This window comes from Ambystoma mexicanum, chromosome 1p (assembly GCF_040938575.1).
Source record: "Ambystoma mexicanum isolate Mex_15411 chromosome 1p, UKY_AmexF1_1, whole genome shotgun sequence".
Taxonomy (NCBI): domain Eukaryota; kingdom Metazoa; phylum Chordata; class Amphibia; order Caudata; family Ambystomatidae; genus Ambystoma; species Ambystoma mexicanum.
In genome coordinates this window covers 563,225,959-563,249,707 of record NC_090921.1, presented here as the reverse complement: position 1 = coordinate 563,249,707, position 23,749 = coordinate 563,225,959, and the positions used below count along the sequence as shown (strand labels likewise).

General features: G+C 46.9%; 1 protein-coding gene across 1 annotated transcript in view; it reads right to left on the bottom strand.

Annotated features, from left to right (window-relative positions):
* The window catches only part of LOC138575680 (nuclear receptor ROR-beta-like), a 131,363-nt gene that overhangs the window by 45,238 nt on the left and 62,376 nt on the right, over window positions 1–23,749 (bottom strand). Inside the window, exons 2-4 of the mRNA XM_069649501.1 lie at window positions 4,681–4,766; window positions 1,634–1,775; window positions 19–426 (exon numbers count right to left, since the gene is read on the bottom strand). Of these exons, the coding sequence (XP_069505602.1) occupies window positions 19–426; window positions 1,634–1,775; window positions 4,681–4,766 (636 nt within the window). The remainder of the gene's footprint in view (window positions 1–18; window positions 427–1,633; window positions 1,776–4,680; window positions 4,767–23,749) is intronic.

The window sequence follows — 23,749 nt, the reverse complement described above, 5'->3', positions numbered from 1 at the left end:
GTATTATTGGCCACTGACCTATTTCGCCCAACGACTTCTCCGTGGTCAACTGTTCCCCCTCCACACCATGGCTGAAGAGGCCGGGTGGTAGCATCACCTCATATCGGGATTCCTGCTTGATCATCTTGACATCATTGAGGTCAAGGCTGGATTGGTCGGGGGATGGCTGGGCGGAGGTCAGCAAGTCCAGGCTGTAGTAGGAGTTCCCAGTTTCAGGGGTGAGGGGAAAGTCAAAGAGGAGTCCATCGGAGAAGGTGCTTATGTCATCGAGGTCAGACAGACCACTGCTGACGCTTGTGGTGTAGACGCGACTCAGAGCATCGGCATCGTCCTTGCTAGCAATCTGCTCCTGGTTCTGCTGGTGCTTCTGGACCTCAGCATACAGGCTGTCCCGTTGTTTCTTGGACATTCGGCCAAACTTCACAGCTGTAGGTACAGAAAGCAAGTCAGTTGCAGTATGCATGGGTCCGAGACATGAATCAGCAGTACAAACTTTCCCATCAAGTTGAAATACCAGCTCCCCAACCTATTCTGTACTAGGTCTTTACAAAGCCTTCCCAATGCACTCCAGACCAGAGTCCTGTCAACTCTGCCATTCCAAGATTTTGACCTTATCCAACCATGCCAATAAACACTATTACTGACCCAGTGTAGCACTACACTGCCAGTATATTGGTCATATCCTACCAAGCCAATGCACCCTAATACTGATATATGGTAAATCTGCTGCTCCTGCACTTAGCCCTAGATTGATGCCTTTGGCATGGGACCAAGTCTGATTTCCATATGGTCTTTTCCCTTCTACAATGGCTTGGCAGGCTGACAAATTATGGTCTAGATGGTTGACTAGAGCAATGCCAGAGTTAGGATTAATTCTAAACCTTCCAGCCATCACCTCCTTTGTTTAGCATAAATCACCCAGATTGGGACAGGTATGCCCAGACGTGTGTTCTGAGCCTGCTGGGCCTAGAGACCCAAGCTACTCCTCATTGGAGCTCGACTGCCCCTTTTGGGGTGGGAACAAGCCTGATTTGCATATGGTCTTTCCCCTTCTGTAATGGTTTGGCAGGCTGAAGAATCATGGTTTGGAGGGCTGCCCAGAGCAATGCCAGAGGTTAAGATTTATTTTATTCTAAACCTTCCAGCCATCACCTCTTTTGTTTTGCACTAGATTGATGTCAGGACACCAAGTATTGGCTGTCTGCATCCTTCCCCTTATTTCAATACTGGGCCTCTACCCAGTCTTGTCAATGCACACTAAACTAATTTACACCAAATATATTATTCTAGTACTGACGTGCCTACAGAGTTCATGTTTTACCCAATGACCCAGGGATGTTGGGCCTTCTATCCTACTGTGGCACTAGCTTAGTATCAAAGGTGGCCAGGTCAACAGCAAAGCTTTGTGCTGATCATAGGAGGTTGGCACTTTTTGTTAAACATTGCGTACATTTAAGACAATAAAAGCATATTTGGGGGAAAGGGAAGGTGAACTTGCTATACATTTGAAAGAGAGATAGGACAAAGAAATATGCAGGGCTGTGAATATAGCACCGGTGTTGTATACAGCGTGGCAGTGGAGCGTGATATCACATATTTCTTTTCTTTGAACACCTGTTAACCCTCGACTCACCGTCGCGTGACATGCCCAAAGCCAAGCACTTCTGCAGGCGGCAGTGCTGGCAGCGGTTTCGGTTGGTCCGGTCAATCAGGCAGCTCCTCTGTCTGGAGCAGGAATAGCTGGCATTGTTCTGTTGGCTCCTCCGGAAGAAACCCTGTAATATAAAGAAAGTGTGACTCTGTAAATGTTCGTCACATGATTTTTATCTCTCACAATTCCTAATATCTTTTCAATTCTCTGTCTTGCAGATTCCCCAATCCCCCCCCTGATTTTACGAGAATTGCCTGTCCCAATCATTTCCACTCCTGTGTCTGCGCTGTCTCAGCGTCGTGATATTTGTCATCTTCATTGTTTCTCTCCATTAGGCTACATCGTTGCCATCTCCTTATCGCTCACCTTCATTTACATGTGGCGTATCAAAGGCTCCCCCGATGACACCAGCGTCTGTCTTGTCATTGTGAATGTCTTGCCCACTCTGTGAGGAGCAGATCCTTAGAAGATACGATCCCTACCCTTATTGGTAAATTGTCCCATCGATGACGAAGGCAGCACCTACCTTTCTAGCGGAATGCTGGAAAAAGTGATGGCCAACTTGCAATCCTGGACTTTTGGGTTAGCCTCTTATTCGTTTTTGCCATTCCAGACACATAAGGCAACTGGGGCACAGAGAAACGGTTGACAGTTCCAGGTCTTGTTCTAAACGTATCACTTTAAAGCGGGCCGTAACTACATTGTCTTCCCTCTGACATGCATGAACACCTCCTTTGGCCCCCTAAATATGGTAAATAGGTGGGCTCCATTTCATAGATAGACTATAGGCTTAGACCCCTTCACTGCTTTACCATGGGTGGGTTCCCACACATGTTTTTAACGAGGACTCTGGCAATACACTGCAGCCAGATTGACTTTCCAAGGAATGAATGCATCTGAGGAACTGGCCATATTAACCTATTCCAGAGGTCTGCAACCTTTGGCTTGTCAGATGTTTTGGACTAGGACTCCCATGATCCCTCGCCATTGGCCCCACATGGGTTACGTGAATAAATGGCTTATTAAAGGAATGACTCCAGAAATAAGGACTACCCAAGTAACGGACTCCTTTTGAAAATGGCTGCTTGAAGAAATGGTACCTGGTAAAAGAACTACCTATGAAAATGACTACCTAACATCTCAAATCCATCATTATCACTAAGTCAGTGTTTGTTTTCCAATAAAATTTTGATGAGCCCAGAAGAATAACTGCTAGGCGATTGGCTCATAAAATGTCCACTCCACCGTACCCCTCCAAAATGGAGGAGACGGATCGTGGAGTCACGTCGTGCGTGTGGTAGAAGACATAATAATCCGCTATCCTACTGGGTGAGCCCAATGATTTTTGCATGCATCCACATCTGCAGTGCCAGCCTGAATAGCCAAATGGAGGTCCTCGTTGCTCTGCTGATTTCATTGGATTGTGCATGTGTTGTCCTAGGGCATGATAAAATGGGCACGACACATTGTAATCATGCTGGGATAAGAAGGGTGAATCCTGGGCTGCTTAAGGAGTTGCCCACAGCATTCAGGCACAGTGTATCAACTCCTCCTGCACCACCGGCATGAGAATAACACAGATGCTGAGAACGAGGCTGTAATTGTACAACACCTCTGCCTATCACATTTCTTTATTAAATATTCCTTTCAAAGCATTCCACTCTAAGATGATTCTAGCATATCTCCATGAGGATTCCTTATGTCTGAAATATTATTTATTTATTTATTTATTTATTCAAATTTGTTGAGCGCACATCAGCCCAGAAGCATCGTGGCGCTTGTTACAGACATCTTAGTTGCAAAGGAAACCGTAGTTACAAGTAGTACATAAATTACAGAGGAAATATATACAATAGCAAGGCAGTATATTTACATGGCTTCTTGAGAGTTTGCTAGTTATTTTGCAAGGAACGAGGTTTTCAGTTTCCTGCGAAAGATGGGAAGTGAGTTTTCCGTTCGGATGTCTGATGTTCATCAATGTTTTTATTTTAAAAAAGATAACTATTAAATGGCAAAAGTGCTACTGGTAGGGATATCGGGATATCTGAGCAAAATATTTTTTTATAAAGAAGCCGGATGATTGGGGCAGACCAATTGCGGTTTGTCAGCCACACCTTTCGTAAAACACACGCTTCCAGCCTGAAGGGAGGAATGGCCAATCTGCTGTTGGCAGTGGAAAACATGGGCCTCACTACAAGTTAGGTGGTGCAGCTAATATTGGCAGTAATGTGGCAGTTACCGCCACATTACGGCACTGCCCAACTATGGTTTTGGCAGTGGAGTGGAGGAAAATCCTCCAGCAAAATGCTGCAAATAATTCTGCCACTTTAGTGCCAAAATGTTGCTGTTTCAGCGTAATTACCGCCGATGGTTATTCCATAAATGGAGACTAACACCGCCATTCCGCCACTTGTAATCCAGCAGTAGTTCTATGGCAGTAACGGTAAATCCGACATGCCACTCAACTTGTAATGAGGCCCCTGGTTACCCGTATCTCAGCAGGGGACGCTGGTAGAGGGACAACCAGGTGTGTAGAAAACTAGGAATCAGGAAGGAGGGTAAAAAGGAGGGATAGTAGGGAGAGGTGATGAGTGAGGTGGATTACTGATGACTGAGGACCAAGGACAACAAGTGTAGCTGATAATTGAAGCCTGGGGAATGGAGGAGAACAAATGAGGAGTACAGAGTAGGTATGTGATGTGAAAAGTAAGGGGTAGTAATGATGAATGCCAACTAACGAGGAGTAGTAAAGACAAATGCATGAGTAATGACGATGGCCATTGAAAAACTAGTAATATAGATGATGTATGAGGAGGAAGAATGATAATGTCCTCAACTGTGCAGTGCAGGAGGAGGGAGGAGGAGAGTCGAGGAGTAGAAATGAGGTCTGGGAAGGAGGAGTGATGAGTAAGGGCTAAGGGGTGAGGGGGAGGACTGAGAAGTCAGGAGGACAAATGAGGAGTATGGAGTAGGAACTTGCGGGTGAAAAAGAGGATATCCTCGAACCGTTGGAGTCCGCTGTGCCTTACCTTGCAGCCCTCACAAGTGATGACGCCGTAGTGGATGCCAGAAGACTTGTCCCCACAGATCTTACACGGAATCACCTCAATTTGGGCTGAAAGAGAAAATAAAGTCGGAATCCATGTTGTACTCGAGCTACGCAGCATCTAAACTGATTCATACTGTCATTATAATTTTTCAGAGACGAGAACTGCATATGGTGTAAGCGTACTTTGCAGTTCCGTACAAGGGGCATATGTTCATGGCATTATATAAAGTAAAGGTTGGTTTCACTTCATATGATTCACAAAGCGATGCTACATATGAAACTTGTATTAGAGTGTTTTCAAGTCTAGCGTACCATCAATATGACTTTCTATGCTGCCCCACTCTACGTGATTTATAAGTAATCATAAATGGCTGTACATATCAGCAAGAGGCTGCCTTTAGCAAGTCACTGTGCTGTGTGGTCAAATGAGCATATACATGTTAACCATCGGAGATAAGATCTGGAGATGAACGAACAGAAAACCTACGGAAGTAAATTCGACTCTATGTGCTACCAGCTGTCACCACCAATCTGTAATTCAGAGCATACCACCTGACGGATTTATAAGGGGAAGGCGCAACTGCAAAGAACCAGAGTTCTTTGATGAAGAATGCAATCGTCTTACAGATAGATTTCGAGACAGAGGATATTCAATGCAAAGCATCAACAGAGCATAACAAAAAAGCCAACACGTGTTTCAAACAGGGGTCTTCATCAATGCGGAAGACTGTATGGCTCGGTGATCCTTGAATGAATGGCGGGGTAGCTTCTGTAGTGCCCGACGGCTATCCTTCGAAAAGATAGCCGTGTGCCGAGAGCACTCAACGAGGCCCCATCGGACGCCACAGAAGCTATACAGCCATTCATTCAAGGATCACCCAGTCCTATATCCTTCCGCCTTGATAAAAACCCCTGGTCGAAACACGTGTCTGCTTTTTTCGTTATGCAAATTTTCAAATACATACTTGCAAGACCCAGGCAACCAATTGCCCGTTAATAAAACCAACAACATGAAAACCTTACTGTCTCCAGCAGTGATTCTGAGAACATAGACTCAGGCATCACTATAACAAGTGACGACAGTCAGACCCGGCGCCATTACCACCAGGGATCCTACCATAGCAACCAATTTCTCTCAAAATCTCGGGATTTCAGGAGCTCAGTCCCACAGGAACCCTGAAATGGCTGCAGGAGGTACTATATACACATAATTTGCAGAGCAAATCAGCACAGGGATACGATTCTTCCGACAAGCTCCTACCTTCCCTAGCGGTATCAAAGAACAATTATAATAATTATTATAGAACAGTAAAAGGACCCATGAATGTATAGAATACAATTGCCAGTAGCTTGGCCCCTGTATGTAGAGCATACGCGCATATGATTACCAGCAGCAGGGCCCTTGAACGTGTATAAAATGAGCGGGACCCATGAACGTAGACATTAGGATTGCCAGTAGCCAGTCGCCAGACTGTAAAGGAAAAATAGCTGGACCCGAGAATGTATAGAATTGGATTAAAAGCAGCATGACCCTTGGAGCCAGCCTATTCACATGGATCTCAACGTACAGCACAGAAGCGTGGATGTTGAATCTATAGAACATTATCAGGGCCCTCCAAACTACACAATAGCTGATGCCAGTAGCAGCACCCCTCGTGCTATAGGAGACGCCCGAAGCAGGCCTATGGATGTAAAAAAACAGTAGCATTCGCCTTGAATTAGGGTCGTCAAGAGTGGAGAAGTCAGGACTCACGCTCCGAGCTGGATTGTGTCCCACTTGGACGTTTAGAATAGCACCACTTGACATTAGATGGACCCTTGACTGTGCTGTCTAGAGCCAAAGTAGTGCATTGAAAGTACAGAACATGCTATTAGCAGGGTCACTGGAAATATAGAAGCGTGGCTTCCAGTAGCTCTGGACCCTATGATGTATAGAAGAAAGGAAAGAACCAGTATCAGGGCCCTTGGATGAGAGTCCCCAAGAGCAAGGTCCGGGATCCCCCATAGTACGACCTCTCAATGAATGGGATTTGTAAAGCGAGAACATTTCTGGGATTTGCAGTGCAGAAGAAATCGTCCGCAAATGGATATACAGTTTAGAGTATAACATATGCCCACAGGTGCCGATTACAAGACAGTAGGCACTTCAGCAAGGTTTTTAAATGTAGGGCATATCACTTGTATCCACAAAGAGAATTTTAGTATTTACATTTTAGTATTTACAAACGGCCAGCAGACCCATGAACATAGTGTTTGCAATACAGCAGGCCCCACCTCAGACGGGGTTCTTGCATTTTCAGTACAGTGGGAGCTGCCTGTCACATGAATTGTTTGCGAGTTCACAGTACATCAGGGACATTGAGGCCTCCCACGAGTCCCTGTAGTACAGGCTGGATGGCGTGTTGGAATACCTCTGCTGCAAAGGAGAAGCCCAAATTCAGCCTCTTGCATTTCCACAGACCGAGGTGGGACGAGGATATGGCTATGTCCCGGGAGTCATTGTGGAGTTTTAACTGGTGGTAGCCAGCGTTGAGGTCCAGTTTGAAGAAGACTTGTGACCCTATCAGGTCTGTGATCATTTCATCAAGTCAGAGGGTGATATGTCATTTATGATGATGGTAGCATTGGGGAGACGCATGTCGATGCACACTGGCACCTTTCCTGGCTGTTTTGGCTTGTGGGTGACAACCAGGGGGAAACTGTGGGAGTGGGTCCTGTCACCTTTTCAATTATGTTTGCTTTCTCCAGTTCTTGGAGTTCATGAGTTCCTTGGCCACTTGTGATGTACTACCTTATGTTGGACTGACGTGTCAATGTGGAGTTTCACCAACCGGCCCTTTAGGCAGCCAATACTGTGTAGCATGTTGCCGTGTTTAGCTAGGAGAGCCTGGATTTCATCAGCTGTGGACACATTGCAGATGAATTGGATGAGGTCCAGGTCTTTAGCGGCTTCCCAGCTCAGTAGACATTCCAGTCCTGTGTCGACTACATATACTTGCGACTGTATTTTGACATCCCCTCTTATGAGCTCTGTGCGAAAATGCCCAATGATTGGTAGGGGTTTCTTGCTGCTGTAGGCATAGGCATAGAGAAGGGTGTCTGTGGCTTTCAGGGATGGAGGGGGGAGCATTCTCCTAAATGTCGGGTACAGATGTACAGATGCCCCCATGCCGATGGTTACCATGATGGCTTGCCCTGCTATATGGATCATGCATCTGGGCCTCTTCTTTTTTCAACAGCTTGCCGCCTCGGTCTAGGGCTGAAATCGTGTGCACTTTTCCCCTTCTCTTAATTTTAGGTTGGCTCTGCACGACTGCCGTTGTCGCCTACTAATCGTCGCCAGATAGTGCCATGGAAATGTTCTCACTTGCGTCTACTTGGCGAACTTTCCCCTGTTCCCTCTTCGGCTTACGCCTTATCTGTGTGGGGCGGTGCAGCGACAAGTGAGCTGACAAGCAACACACTTTTGCGTAATGGTCTAGGTGGCCATGCATGCCGTAGGTTGTGCCCTGCACTGGGCAGTCTCTCCTTGCATAGCACAGTCCACCACACTAGCTGCATTCCTTGGGGGTTGGATGGCATGATCGTCATGGTCTATGGCTGCTTGACTCCCCCCCCCCCCCCGATGTTTGCCTTGCTGGGAGCGATCGGAAACTGTAGCAATGGTGGACGTGGGGGCAATCTTTCGTTTCTTCAGTCTGAGTTTCATTTGTACTGCTCTGGCATGGGAGAGCTCATGCTGAGGTCCATACTCCAGAATTCACAGGAAGGGAATGCCCTTTCCGCTGAGGACGATGCGCCTTCACTTTTCCGAGTACATTTCTGTTGATGACCTGGTGTCACTGTCTCCCACCTAGGGCTCACTGATGTGGGATAGGTGTAGGGGTAAACTGGGAGCATAAGGGTCCCAGACCCCCTGTGGCCCAACTCTGGGGCGTGGGGGCTGAACGTGGCCACCATCCAGGCTAGGGTAGCTGCACGTGTGGGCCGGCCGTGCGGTGGCCTATTGGGTTGTCTGTGTCTGGCGTGGACATGTTTGTAGCCTGGTGTCCTCACGGACCTGTGTTGTTGGCCATTCAGACGCCGTGAGGACGGTTTCGCGCCAGGAAAACAAAGGGAAACCGTTGGATGGCCGGTACGTGGGTTGTAATGCTGTGTGGACGGTAGGTGTAAAGTGCATAGGTGGCGTATGAGATGCAAGTGCTGCGTTATCGCTGTTTGTCCGGGTGTGGGGTTGCATCACGCCTTTGTTGCCAGTGTTCTGGGGGCATAGCATGGCGCACGGTGCTGGGCTGGTCCCACTGTATTGCCAATAAGATAGGGTGACACCAAATACCAATAACAGTCAAGTTCATTGAACAAATATAACATTAAAATAAATAATTCTGACAGTCTCGTGCTTGGTATTTATGTGCTTTTATCAACACTCAAAGCTCACAATTTTGTTATGCATATACTGTGGGAATAGGGTCGGGTGGAGGGAGGTCTGGTTAAGTGGGCGGGGGGAGAGTCCCAGTTTTTTGTCTTGAAAATCTGGTCACCCTACAATAAGACCAGGAGTCAGTGGTGTTGGAGCGGCGCTCCGCGGCTCTGTGTTGACCCGAAGCCCTGGTTCACTCCCTTTTATTTCGCTCCTCACTGCCCTGCACGGTGAGGTGTCGAGGGTGCTCGGGGAGTGAGGATACAGTGTCTGGATATAACAGGGTTCTCGTGCTAGCAGTGCAGCAGGAGCTGCCATCTCGTTACCAGTACAGGACGCACTGACACAACTCGGTTTCTTTTATTTGCATTACAGCAGTAATCAGGTAGGCGGTTCTTAGTCGAGGAGTATCTATCTCAGGCCGCAGGACCGATGGCGGAATCGTGGGTTTCCCGGACTTGATCACATAACGTACCCCAAGACAAAAACGCTTTGCCTGCCTATCGGACTCTGTTTAGAAAATGCGAGGTTAGGGGTCAGAGGATCCTTTGTATCCGCCAACACAGCTAGTCATTTGCAAGTTCCAAGGCAGTTCAGGGGGAAAAGGTGTCGTTCCTATGTTTTCCACATGGTGGCGCACAAACATCACTGCGCGCGCAAACCTTAAACTTCAGTCAAAGTCGCAGGCAAGTGAATCTGACTAGTCAAAACCACCTGGCCCAACCAGCGTCACTCTATGCTTTCTATAGATTACGTTTGACCACTGCCTGTGTTCTGTTAAATTAAAAATTCTGCGTGGCCTCGGACACTTCCCAGGCGGTTTTCGCCACTGTTTCGAGTTTTTTGCTTGGAAGCCCGTTCTGATACTCTCCCTCTATTGCGGTTGTGGGGGCCATCATGGGATGGACACTGCACTGCTGATCTGACTGTGGGAGAAGGTGAGCTTCTGCAAGCTGGCCCTACTGGATGCCTCTGCTTCTTCTGAATCCTGGACCACTCCAATTTATTGACCTGTTCAGGTGTCCAAATATATGGCGTAAACCTCCCCTCTCTGATATTCTGCACTCAGTGTGGCCCCTTCGAGCTATCTACGGCCCCACTGATACATTAGGGGTGACATAAGATCCCCCACTATCTCATCTCGAACAGGGCTGGGGTTCGCCCCAAATTCTCCATGTCAATCTCGAAAGGACATGTTTTGCATGATCACTCCCTCCTTTCTTCCATAAACCGTGGTCTGGTTCACCCTGGGTGCGGGCACCATAATAAGCCACCTTTTCTGACAAGCGCTGGTGCTATAAGACCACTAGGGTGTTGCTGGGATCAGTACACATGCTTTTTAACATAACATTACACCACACAGACTCCCAGCTGCCCTCTGTAGTGTGCAAGATTCAGATTTTGCCAACTGTACCCACCACCTACCCCTTGGCACCAAAACCCTGTAGTGCACCAAGAGAACAGGCCTGCACAAACCTGACGGATCAGCACCACACTTCCTCTGGTTGCTTCTAACAACTCTACCCAGGTTTCTGAGATCTGTAGGAACTCTGTGCGAAGCTCAGATTCAAAATGGCTTTCATGGTCTACAGAGCAGGGTTCCTGACCATGCTACGTGATAACTCGATTGACCACCAAAGTTAATGAAGGGCAGTTGCTTTATTTTTAATTTTTTTATTAAACATTCAGTTTGAATACAAACACTTTTGTTTCTCCATTACCATCAGTTTAAAACACCAAGGCCAGAAATTGAGAAAAAAAAACATGTAAAATTCAGGGTTACAAGAAAGAAAATCAAAAGAAAAAGGGAAGAGGAAAAATAGATCAAAAAAGTCAATTAGGTCGAGCAGTAAGTCTCTGAAGTTCAGATGGCTTTAACTGCCTCTTGCATCTGTGTAGTGCCTTCAGTTTTCATCTGTTTGGGAGGAGTCTACTGTCCAGTGAGTTTTTTTCTGTTGATCGTCTGTAGTGCAACCTCATTACACCTGAAGTAGCCGGCTCCTTTACTGAAAGCATTTGTAACCGGTCAAGTGGAATTACCACTTGGGCCCTTTTGGCTTTAAATGTGCGTTCAGCAATTTTATCAACTTTGTATGTACAGGAGTTGCACTTATTCAGAACAAGCGGTTTTGACAAGAAACACATCCATACAGACTACAGAGGTGGGGCCAATCGTGCACGCTGGTGTCTTCCAAAAGGAATTGTGCAATGCACAACCAAGGACAACTCAAAACAAAGGGGTACATGAGTGGTGATGTCAGGATATATACATTGAGAGACTGACAGGGGTGCTGGGGCCGAGGTGCGTGGGTGGGTGCAGCTGGACAATGCAAACAGCTGCGTGAGGGGTGGGGGCTAGCCCATAGAGTGATTTGAAAATCATTAGCAGACATCTGTAGAATGCCCAGTTGGGCACAGAGAGCCAGCTGCCATGAGGCGATGTTGGGGATGGGCGGGATGTGGGTGAAGAGGTTATAGCGTATGAGTTAAGGCCCGAGCAGTGTGAGGAGAGTGGGTGCGAGCGTTGAGAGGAGGGTGTTTGTGGCGTAGCAGCTGAGCAGTGTGTAGAGAGTGCGTGCAAGCATTGAGAGGAGGGTGTTCGTGGCGTAGCAGCTGAGCAATGTGTAGAGAGTGCGTGCAAGCATTGAGAGGAGGGTGTTCGTGGCATAGCAGCTGAGCAGTGTGAAGAGTGCGTGCGGGCGTTGAGAGGAGGGTGTTCGTGGCGTAGCAGCTGAGCAGTGTGCAGAGAGTGCGTGCAAGCGTTGAAAGGAGGGTGTTCATGGTGTAGCAGCTGAGCAGTGTGTAGAGAGGGCGTGCGAGCGTTGAGAGGAGGGTTTTCGTGGCGTAGCAGCAGAGAAGTGTGAAGAGAGTGCGTGCGAACATTGAGAGGAGGGTGTTCTTGGCGTAGCAGCCGAGCAGTGTGAAGAGAGTGCGTGCGAGCGTTGAGAGGAAGGTGTTCGTGGCGTAGCAGCTGAGAGAAGGACAGAGTTTCCAGGTGTTTAACAAGTTGAGCTTAACAGCAATGGTGGTACAGAAGCTGAAATGCTGGAGCTTCTGATTGCCGTTAAAGAGGACCCCAAGATTGCAAGCCATGGTGGAGAAGGTGGGTGAAAAGAATACTAACAAGGGGGGAGAGCGGCTGGGGATTCTTAGTAAGAGGGCCAATGACTTTGATCATATAGTATTTGAGCATAAGGCACTGAGGTGCAGGCCAGTGAGGAATAGCTGAGAAACAGTTGGTGATCCTTATAAAGGTCAGGGGTGAAGCAAGGAAAGGGAAGATGGTCTAGATGACATTGGCAAACAGCTGATAGCAAAACTCAAAGGAAGAGAAAAGCTCCCAGAATGGGGGCCGATGGTGCAGTCTTGGGGGATGCCCAGAAAGATAGAGGTGACATCATAGGTCCCCGTGCTCCAGCACCTTGAAGATTGAGGCTGGAGACGGTGACAAGGGGAATGGTAAACCAGAGTGTCAAAGGCTTTGGAGAGGTCGTGGAGGATGAGGATGAAAGAGAGGTTATAGCGAAGTCAAGTTAGATGACTGGTGATCATGCTGAAAACTACACGCTCTAGGATTTCAGAGCAGTGGCGAAGAAGATGGACAGGACAACAGTTGGCTGGACCCTTCCAGTCCAAAGATGTCATCTTGAGGACAGGTAGAAGCTGTGTCTACTTTGAAACATGTGGGGAATATTCGCTTAGTGAGAGGCAGTTTGAAGAGGGGTGAGATGGGGGCAGGAGATGTATCATGTATCTTTGATTGTTTGGAAGCAAAGGGGTCAATTAGGGTTCACAACAGTGTATTTATGCCTGAAATAGTCTGGTTGACCTGCAATAAAACTTTCTAAATAAAATAACAAATAAACACTAGAAATGAGGCCCCAATCTACAAATTGTTGGTGGCCTTGTTGTCTCTCCTAACTATGCAGTGTATCCCTACAGGCAAGAGCTGAAGTGGCCGAGCACTGTTGTGCACTCCCAGAGGTGTGCGCTTTAGTGGCTGTTACTTGGAAGGCTGTGCCAATCATTGCCCTCCAGGCAGGGCAGGCCTTAGGGCAGGGTCAACTGGGCGACGGCCCGGAGCACCATTAGTCCCCCGCCATGCCATCTTGGGGTGTTGGGGGCGTCTTTCAAAGTCTCCCCCGAGCTGGCGTGTTGGGTGAAGGCACGACAGGTGCAATATTGAAATTAATGCATTTAATAACAATAGGGTGCTGAGGCTGTTGTATAAAAAATTTGGCGACCTCCCTTCCTCCCACATGACATGGGGGGCATAGGAGCAGTGGCACCGCCAGACATTTTTTATAGGGGTGGCCTGATGAGGTCATTGGAAATCTTAGGGTGGCACACACAGTTGCATTCATATGAGGCAGGCGGGCCAGTGGGGCGGGGGCAGCATTTTTATAAGGGTGGCTGTGCCCCCCCCATGTCCACCCCTGTTTGTTTTGCTGGCTTGGGCGCTGCCACAGCCAAGGCCGGCCCTACCTCCAGAGTTTACGTTTCTAGCTACTCTATGTGCTCCCTTAGCATTGTGGGCCTATGCCACTGGTGCTTGACTAGAAACTCGCATTTGCAGAAAGAGGCCACCGCCTGCATGGTGTAGCACACTTCTCAATGAGTGGAGGCAGAGTAATGTTCCCCTTACATAACGCAGTGGACAAAAGGTGGCGGCAGAGGAGCCCGGGCACTGCAAGGCTGTGCCAGGGATGCCTGATCAGGGCGAGCCTTGGAGCAGGAAAGACTCCTCATTAAGTTACGCAAACCTTATAAAAACAGCCATTGTGTTCCCTATGGAAGGATACCAGATCCTGGCAGCCGGTGGAGCCAGTTCAGCTGCGCAGGTGGCACAGATCCACACCAGTATGCGGAAAGGGCAGCTCACCCTGTGGACAAGGTGCCAAGGGCTGACGCACTGAGCAGGGCGGAACAGAAACCCTTCCTGGGGAGCTCGTGAAAATGCCTGCAACACCAATGCACCGTGGTGCAGAGCATCGATGCGACTTGCTCTGGGAAAGATGGGGGGGAGACAGTTCGGTTGTAAAGCGAAACTGGCAAATTACTTTATTTTTGCTTTCACCATTTTGTGAAGAAGAAACATTTTGCATGGCAATTTCAGAAACACGAATATTTCAGTATGTTAATAACGAAAATTAAATAACGACAAACATTTTCAGTGACACCTGAATAATGAAAAACAGTCTCTTTTTTATGGGGCGGTGTAAGGGTTCAAAAGGGGTGAGGGTGGTGGGGGGTAAAAAAGCTGTAGAAACAGAGGGATTGGGGGGACCCCCCCAAATAAAATAAAAAATCATATGTCGTTATTTTGGTTGTCGTTATATACACATGGAACCGAATATTTCACATTTCTTGCGGCCTACTTTTTTGTGATTTCTCTATTTAACAGCAATTTCGTCCATGAAATCAAGGTAACTTGGCACATTTCCTGAAAATATGAAAAGATTTGTAGATTTTTTCCCGCCCCTCATGATGACGACTGGTAACCAGAAACGAGAGCAGGGCAGAGTGAAACGGCGTCAAAGTGAAAAGCAGAAGGTCTTCCGCAGCCTCGTCATTCAGGCATCACCTACACTGAAAAATGTACAGGGAAAGGAGCAGTGGCAACAACAGGACTACTTCACAACCCTGGGAACACAACAAAGTTCTACTTGAAATGCAATGGGACACTTTTGGCCCACTGTCGACACAGAACTGAACTAAAGAAACGTACCCGCCTAGAAGCCAATCCGCATTTCTTGAGTACCCACCCAGTAGACTTGTATCCAACTCTTCCAGAACTAGGAAAAAAAGCCGCCGAGTGCCACTTTTCAGTGTATTGAGTGTTCTGGTCCTATTCCGCTCTAACAGCACCTAAATAACAATAATAATTTAGCATTTATAAAGCGCTACGAACCCTCAGCTACCTGACCTCTGCTTATTATTACCCACGGTGTGTGGTGCAGGCTTTGCAGCATTACTTGAGTGAAAAACCATTCCTCAAGTGTTCCCAATGTCGAAAAGTAATGGAATGGCAGCACATGGAGACAAGAAGCTTTCATTTATGTATTATTTATAGCCATAATACAGTATTGAACCGTGCAAGACCAAGCTGCTTTCCATAGGAGGGCGGAGGGGAAAGCAGGGAGAGAAGATAGAGATGTTGAGGCTGGCCTTCATGTTCTGAATGGGAAGTGAGCCGACAGCAGCATAGGTAGGAGGAAAGTTCAGGAGAAGAAAAAGAGGGCCTGGGGGAGAATTTCCCGCAATCACAGAATACCTGGAACAGGGCATCATGTACAGTAATCCATAAAATCCTTCCAGAGACACTCGCACTTCTTACACAGACTTTCCTGAAATGTTGCCAGTGCACCCATGTCCGTGTACCAGTCATATGCCTTTGGCTCCTCAATGCCCTCAGAGTCATCCTCTTGCATGCCAGGAAGGCTCTCATTAGAAATTCTCCTTTGTCCCCAAGTAACCTTCCAGGCCTGTGCCTCTAAACTCAGTAGGATCAGTGCCCTCTAAATATTAGTTAGTGTTTAGCATAAACCTGAAATCTTATATTTTGACTAAGTGGAGAATCCTGGATGGGTTTCAAGGTTCCACAACCACAGACTTACAAAAGCATTTTACAATTGTGCAAACCCATTGAAAAACTGTTTGTAAACCAAGCCCTTAGTCACAACTCCTGGCGTGAAACTCTCACATAAATTCCAAGTCTACCTCGAAGAAATAAAGGTTTCTCCGGCTTCCTCTCTGGTACTAGTGGGACACTGAAAGACACCAGAAAACAACTACCTGGCTCCAATAGGGAATGAAACAGCGTAGCTGGATTCATTTAAATCCAATGCCAGAAAGGGCGTGTTCCCGGAAGTACATACAAGTCATCTTCTAATAATACCACTGTTTGAGCCAGATTCCATTCAACATCACTTCAAAGTCACAAGAAACAAACAGGCAGGATCCTTCGGATCCTCGTCAACAGGCCCATGGAAGTGTTCACATTTTGTGAGGGTAAACAGATTTCGAATTCAAAAATGACACATAATAAGACAGCGAGGACTCTGTCATCAAAGTTAATCAAGCATGCTCCTTGCATAAAAAAAACACAAAGCATGCCTGTGATTTCATTCACTTGATTCACAAATAAGCTGAGTCCATCAGAGGAGGGCAAAGAGGAAACAAACACCTCAGGATAACATAGGGCCTGTCTAGAGGTTTCCTGTGTGCTTGGCAGGAGACGGATACAAGACATGTAGCTCAAGGACTGAATACAGTCTGCATAGTCAATTATTCCCACTGGTGGCAAAGTGTTTGTTATTGAAATCCACCTAGTCTCCACATGGCCACAACTGCATTTGGAAAAGTGCTACAAAGACTTTGAAGTCCAGCAAGACAGGGGAATCCTCTGTGTAAATCGATTTAGGCTGCCCCGCCATGGGTTTCCTTTAAACGCAGGGCCAGACTGGCCTATGGCGCAATCGACCCATGGCCGAACCAAAAATGCAAAATGCTAGTGTGGGCCCGTTTTTTGGGTCAAAGTTGGCCACTTTTATGGCCAATGTGGGCCAGTTTGATGAGTCACTCCACTATGTGGCTAACAGTTTTGACCAGTGTTGCTGAATAAATATTCTTTTAAATGTACAATTTGCATCATATTTTATCATAAAACTCCCCCCATGGGTACTATTCAAACAGTGTCACAAAAGGAATGAATTGCCATTTGCAAAGGTGGGCCTCTTATTCATTGGTGCCCGAGACAATGTTATGGCCCAGTCCAACCCTGTTTACACGTCTTCTACGCACACATAGATCAAAGCATTCACCCCATGATCTGTGCTCTCGCCACCTCCCCTCTGTGTCTACATCCGCTTTTGTCTTATTTTAACCTGTTAATGCGTCATATTCTCTCCTTTCCGTTGTATAATCATCCTTTTGTTTTTATGCAAAACTCCAGTGCCATATTGTTCAAAAATGTCTACCATTCCCAAACCCAGCTCCCTCTATGTGTTCTGCATATTAAGTGGGTACTTTGTTCACCTTCTTTTATGTTAATGCATAGGTTTTTTTTTTTATTCAACTCTTGTCTTAATTTGACTTTCTTTAAATCAATATATATATATTTGTGTGCCAGTCATGAAAAGTATAATGTGTTTGGATCCTAATTGAAAGATGATGGCCTAGTTCAGTTGTTAGACACAAGTTGTTAGAATCGCATGCTTGAGTTGGTATCAGCTTAAGTATTCCACAAATAAGACGATATAAAAAGTGTTCATATAACCACACTTATATTTAGTTATTACATTTGAGTGTGCTTCATAATTTTATTACATCTTAAGAAGAGCCACAATCTGACTTGCCTGTAGAGAACTTACAATGCCCCATGCAGTGTACACCAGACTCTGTGGTGTTCATACTAACAGTAGTGTTTTACTGAGCTGCGTCTGCTGAATTGCACTTTATGTGCAACGCAAATACAAAAACTGCATGGCATGCTTTCTATAGCATGTACATACAATCACTTGGGTACAGTATGGAGTTGCCTGCAGTGTAAGTACAACCATTCCAAAACAGTATGGGTCTGGATGTGTGTGCAGTGTAAATACGATCAGTGCACTATGGAGATTATATTTCTGTGCGTTTGGTTTCTTTCCCAGTCCCCGGAGGATAGCTCAGGGGCAACGTGTTTGCCTTGGAAGCGAGACGACACCGCGCAACACAGGTTCGATCGCTGGGGCCGCGGTTAGAAACCTCTGTGTATTAAGCGCTATAAATAACCTATCATATCATAACACAGTTGCTTCTAGGTGCTTCAGCTGTGTTTATTGGGCCTGTCTGCTTCTAGTTTCAAAGGGTTGCAAGAACAAGACACTTTGCACCTGGCCCAGAATGTCTCAGGTCATCCGGGAGTCTGTTCCATGGGTGGGGAGCCACGGTCATGCCATGTTGTCTGTCTGGCCCTTGCATCTAGTGTTGAGGATTGTCAATTGTTTGGCGTTCTCGGGATGCAGAATTCTTTCTGTCAGTGGGGATTGGCTTTTTCTTGAAGGTAAGATGTGACGGTTTTGCCCAGGCACTTTTATGTAAGTCACAGGACTTTGGGCCTCATTCCGAGATTGGAGGTAGTCATGGCGCTATATGCGCCATGGCTGCCTCCAATAACGGTCTGCCATCGGTATGGTTCAATGGGGACTTACCGGTGTAGTACAACCTTTGCGGGACCGGTAAATCCCCATTGAAAAAGCCATTCCCCATTCCCATTCGAGCCCCCATAGGGCTCAATGGGAATGGGGAAGGCGCTAATAACAGTACCGCAAATTGCGGTACCGTTATTGGCTCTGAATTCCCTTAACAGGTCCCGCCCATAACGCCTGGTCAGACCAGGCGTCAAAGGAGGGACCCGCTAAAGGAACTCGTAGTAGGACGGTAAGGGATTACCGGCACCAGTCTCCTTACCGGTGCCTGGTATCCCTTACCGCCCTACTCGTAATGTGGCCCTTTGACGTAACAGGTATTCATACAGCAAACATGAGACCGCTCACCTTTCATCATGCGGCGGGGGGGGGGGAATTAGGACATGCATCTCCACCATATTAGCGAATTATCGCACAGACGAAATGTCCTCACAAACCTGTTACCTGGAACAAGAACACTGCAGTGGCGCATGGCATTGGTGGAGCGGGGGACCGAGCAATGGCGCCCGGCATCCAGGGAAGAAGACAGCAATGGGGAATGGAGCCAGATGAGTAGGGATGGGGTGGGGGCGTGGAGAGAAAGGGGCAGGTGGCTGGTGGCACCAGGGGGGAATGACAGGGTTAATGGGGCAAAGAGGCAAAGGCAAGAGGCTCTGGGATGACCCTTCTTAAAAAGACGAGAAACAAGGCCAGCGGGCAAAGGTCAGAGGGTACTGAGTGAGATGAGAGGACAACTGAATGAAACACCAACGAGGGGCATGTAAGCCAACAGGCCAAAGGGGCACTGCCAGCATTAACGCCACACTATTGCTAGGTGCATGCAAGGTGAAAAACAGAAGCAGCATTCGTGAACCGGCCATAAAAAGACTAGCAATACCGAATGGGGGCACAAAATAGGCAGTATTGAGACCGAGATCAGATGTGAAGCAGATCCTGGCCAGCAGGCTCCATTGTCGTCCATTGTCGTCAGGCCTAGTACAATAGTCGCTTGTTTTGTTCCTCCCCTCCCTTTCTGCGCCCCTCTCCATCACCCTTTGTTTTTATCCGGCTCTACCAGAAATGTTGTCAGGCCTAGTACAGTAGTTGCCTGTCTGTTTTCATTTCCTTCCCACTCTCCCCCTCCCTTCCTTATCTATGTCTTATCTCTTGCACTATCTGAAATGTCGTCAGGCCGAGTACGATAGTTAATTTCACATCCTTACTGTTCATGGCCCGTAAGAATGTCATTGTATTTTCCCTTGTTCCCTCCCTTGTCTTGAAGCGCTTTGAAACACATTGTGTATAGGTGCTATATAAATACACTATCATATCATATCGTTGCGTACTTCTGAGGTGGCTGGCGACCGATTCACATTTTGTCAAACCGAAGAGGAGTTCTACCTAAAGTGTTTCTGGCTTTTTAAAGTGTTTTTGTTTTGGTAGGAAGGGATCGCACCAAATATGGCTTTGTCGTAGTCCGCCAACTAGTGAGCCAGCCTGCGTGGTCATACTGAGGTCACATCTCTGTTGACTCCCGGGTTTAGTGCCTTACATTTCATAGGTACAATTTCTGCAAAAAAGGTGGGAGGGCGCACGAGATTGACATTTTTTTTAGAAGGTGGGGGAGATCTGAGAACTAGGATTTCCATTTTGAATCAATTGAGTTTGTGGCTGGTATACCCCATCCAATGCTCACTCAACACAACTCATTTTGTTGCTTCGTTTAATGTTCTTGGTGGCCTGTGACACATGGGCAAATGTGTGTGCTGTTTCCATATAAGTGGGATTGTAGATCATACGTAAAAAGTTGATCCATTGGGGCTTTAGGACATGTTAAAAAGAAAGAGTTGAGGGAGGATATCTTTGGGGTACTCCACATTCCATAGGCGCCGGTTGTAAGGTCAAGTCTCCTAGTCTAATGCTCCTTCTATGGTCAGGCAGGGAGTACTGGAATGATTTGGGAGTCGTGGAGTTATCTGACACGTAAATATAAGGACGCTGCTACGGAATGGAGGTATACAGTAACTCCAGTGCAGTACTCAGGGGTTTGCAGAGAAAGTACAATGCCAGTATGGATCAGTCTGTGCAGTGTGCATACGCCACTGGCACAGTAATGAGCTCTCTCTGTAGTGTAAATACAACAATCTCAATCCACTATGGTGCTACCATTGCTATGTTGAGATATCTCTGGAGTGTCAGCACTATAGTTTCGGTTCGGTAGTTCAGTGTGATTGCTTGCAAAAACAGTAACTGGGACACTGTACTGAACTGTTTCTACATAATAAAGCTACCATGTGACCAAGTGCTAACAGTAAAGAAAAGGTAAATAAAACAGTCCATTGATCCATGCATAAAAGAGTAAGGATGTGCATAGCAATTGGTTGCAAGCACACACGTTCATCACTAGATGGCACCATGGTCGAAGGGCTAGATGGCAGCATGGTTGAAAGTACAAACAGGCACAACATATGATATGCTAGATTAGTGTTTGTTATGCCAGCGGAAGGTAGTTAAAGTAAAACGAGACCAGTCTATAAGACCAAACATTTTTTTAAATTGTGTTTTTAAAGAAATGATTATAGGAAGTCAGTGAAATATTCAAAACACTGCTGTCAGTCACATGTCTAAAAAACACAGGCCTAAATAGGTTGCGCACAGATTAAACCAAAGTATTAAAACGCACTAACAAAGACAGAAGAATATGCAAAAAGTAAATATACACCAATGGGGGAGACGGGCAGGGCAGACTAGAGAGTGTGTTGTTGATTTCAGCTCTGCACCGCAGTGTACCGCAGTCTCATCACGATGAGTACTGAATAGAGTCCCTGCTCAGAATGCACCAGGAGAGATGTTGCAGTGTAACAGTATTGCCCAAGGGCAGCCTAATACAAGGGATTGAACTTGAAGCGGCTGCCGGGTATCCGCATGAAACCCTTTATGGTATTTAGTAGTAGTTGTTGGGTATCTTTGTGGAACACTGAAAGATAATGAAGAGTGTCACTGAACCACTTCATGAGAACACGCTGCAGGGTAATGAAAGGTGGCAGCCCAGCCTTTAATTAGAGAACTGATTGATAACTGGAGCAACGCATAGTAATCAGGGGTGGTCTATGAGCCTCCTGATGGGGTACCTTCCGATAGTGATGAATTGCCCTTGAATCTCCGCATTGAGCTCTGGACAATAATTTTATTTTTTTATTTTATGTGGTTAGCTCACATTGAACTTTTCACACAATACAATAAAAAACGACCAAAAACAAGTTAAGCTAAATTTTCAAAATAATTAGCATAAACAACATTTTCAATGCAAATGAACCCGTAAAGCATAATTTATACAGACTGAACATTCAAACATGTCTCCCCTATAGTCCAAACTCGAAATAAAGTGATCTGCAATCGTACCAAACTTGTATTTAAACAATAAAATCAGAAATGGTCACTCTTAATTTCATTGTACTCTCCTACAAACGCTCCTAAATTACACATGTAAATACTACCAAGTTTTACACAGCTTGTCATTACGTGTCAGGGTCTCCAACATGTGGGGAAATTTACAAAACCTAAAACAAAAAAATCCTGGTAAGCGGCCAATGATGAGCTGTATCTGAACCACCTCATGGAGCCTAGCGTGATAAACACTGGTGCTCCCTGGGGCCACTCATCAATCTGCACAGTATTATAATTAGGAGTGCTCCCTAGATATCCTCTTGAGGCATTGCGTGGTAATCAGAAGCAGCCTCTTTTTCTCCTCATAAAGCACTTCTTGATAATGAGGAACGGCCCCTGGATGCCCTCATCGAGCATTGTCTGAGAATTAGGAGTCGTCACTGGATGTTTCATGGAGCACTGTATGCAAATAAGGAGTGGTCCCAGGGTCTCCACCTGGTGCACTGTATGAGAATGATGGTTTGTCCCTCAGACTCCTCATCAAGAGCATTATGGTAATCGGGGGTGGTACATGAGTATCATTGGGTGCTGTTTTATAATCAGGAGTTGTCCTAGGGGGTTTCATGAAGCACTATATAACCTGGGCTGGTCCTTGGCTATCATCAAGGAGCACTATATATGAATCAGGAATGGTTCAGGAGTGGCTAGTAGTAGACCTTGCGGTTTCTCACAGTGGAATTGTGCATTACTGAACGGCAATCAGGTGCAGCCCCATATCCTCTTTATGGAGCCCCTTACTTATAATCAAAAGACGTTCCTTAATCTCCTATTGGAGCTCTGTATAATGTCGGGTGTGGCCTCTGGCCTTCCCCATGGACGCAGGGAGCTCTGATTTAAAATCAGGAGTGGCCCTTGGGCACCTTGGTGGGTCAATATGTGAGACTCGCCGGCAGCTTTGCCGCAGTTGTCCATGAGCCTCCCCTTGGAGCTCTGTATGATGATCAGGAGTGGTCCATGAGCCTCCCCTTGGAGCTCTGTATGATGATCAGGAGTGGTCCATGAGCCTCCCCTTGGAGCTTTGTATGATGATCAGGAGTGGTCCATGAGCTTCCCCTTGGAGTTCTGTATGATGATCAGGAGTGGTCCATGGGCCTCCTCGAGGTGCTTTCTTTGATGACCAGGTCTGTTTCCTGGATCTCCTTATCTCACAGCACTGTGTGATAAGTAGGCGCCGTCCAAAGGATTCCTCATTTACCACTGTGTGGAAAATAGGAGTGATGCTGGATGTCATCATACCTTGGCCAGGCATCTGTCTCCATGCCATTGGGACGGCAATATCCCTTTCTGGATTATAAACTGACAAAGGAAATGATAACGATTTGTCATTTATATAGCACTTTCGCGATAGCGCTGTACATAGAACATCTTTACATACAATCATCACCCAATAGAAGGTGGCACTCTATCAACCTTGAGAAGGATTACAGGCCTTGCCGGGATTCGAACCTGCAACCTCCCAGATCCCACATAGATTGCAACAGTGGGCGTTCTACCTGCTGCGCTGCTTTTACTGGCTGAGTGCATTATGGGAACCCCAGGACTGGAAAACTGGGCCCCTCTTAAAATGGAGCCAGCTGATCACCCCACTTATCCCCAAATGTACTGTGTTAACTGATTGCACCTCGTGCAATACCCGGAGTGATTTTCCACCGCTGGAGTATTCCACCGTAGCACTCTGGGAGGCGCGTCACAATCATCACGCGCTCCTTTACCCGCCTGAGCGATGCAGTTTATATGCAGCTAGTGGGGGGTGGGGGGGAGTCGCGTGTGAAGTGGATTAATACTTCAGCATTAAAGTGCCCTGCACGCACGGCTTGGGCAGAGCACGGGCGCACGCGTGCCCAGAGGCTGCCATGCCAAACATCCCCCTGCAGCTTAATACCAAGGATTGGAGGAGAGCGTCCTTTGTACGCCAACAGATGGAATAAAGAAATGCGAGGCCTGCACTGCACGTCTGGCGGATTAAGACCCCGTGAGGCCCTCCGGCGGCAGGGGAGGGGGTGGAGGAGCGG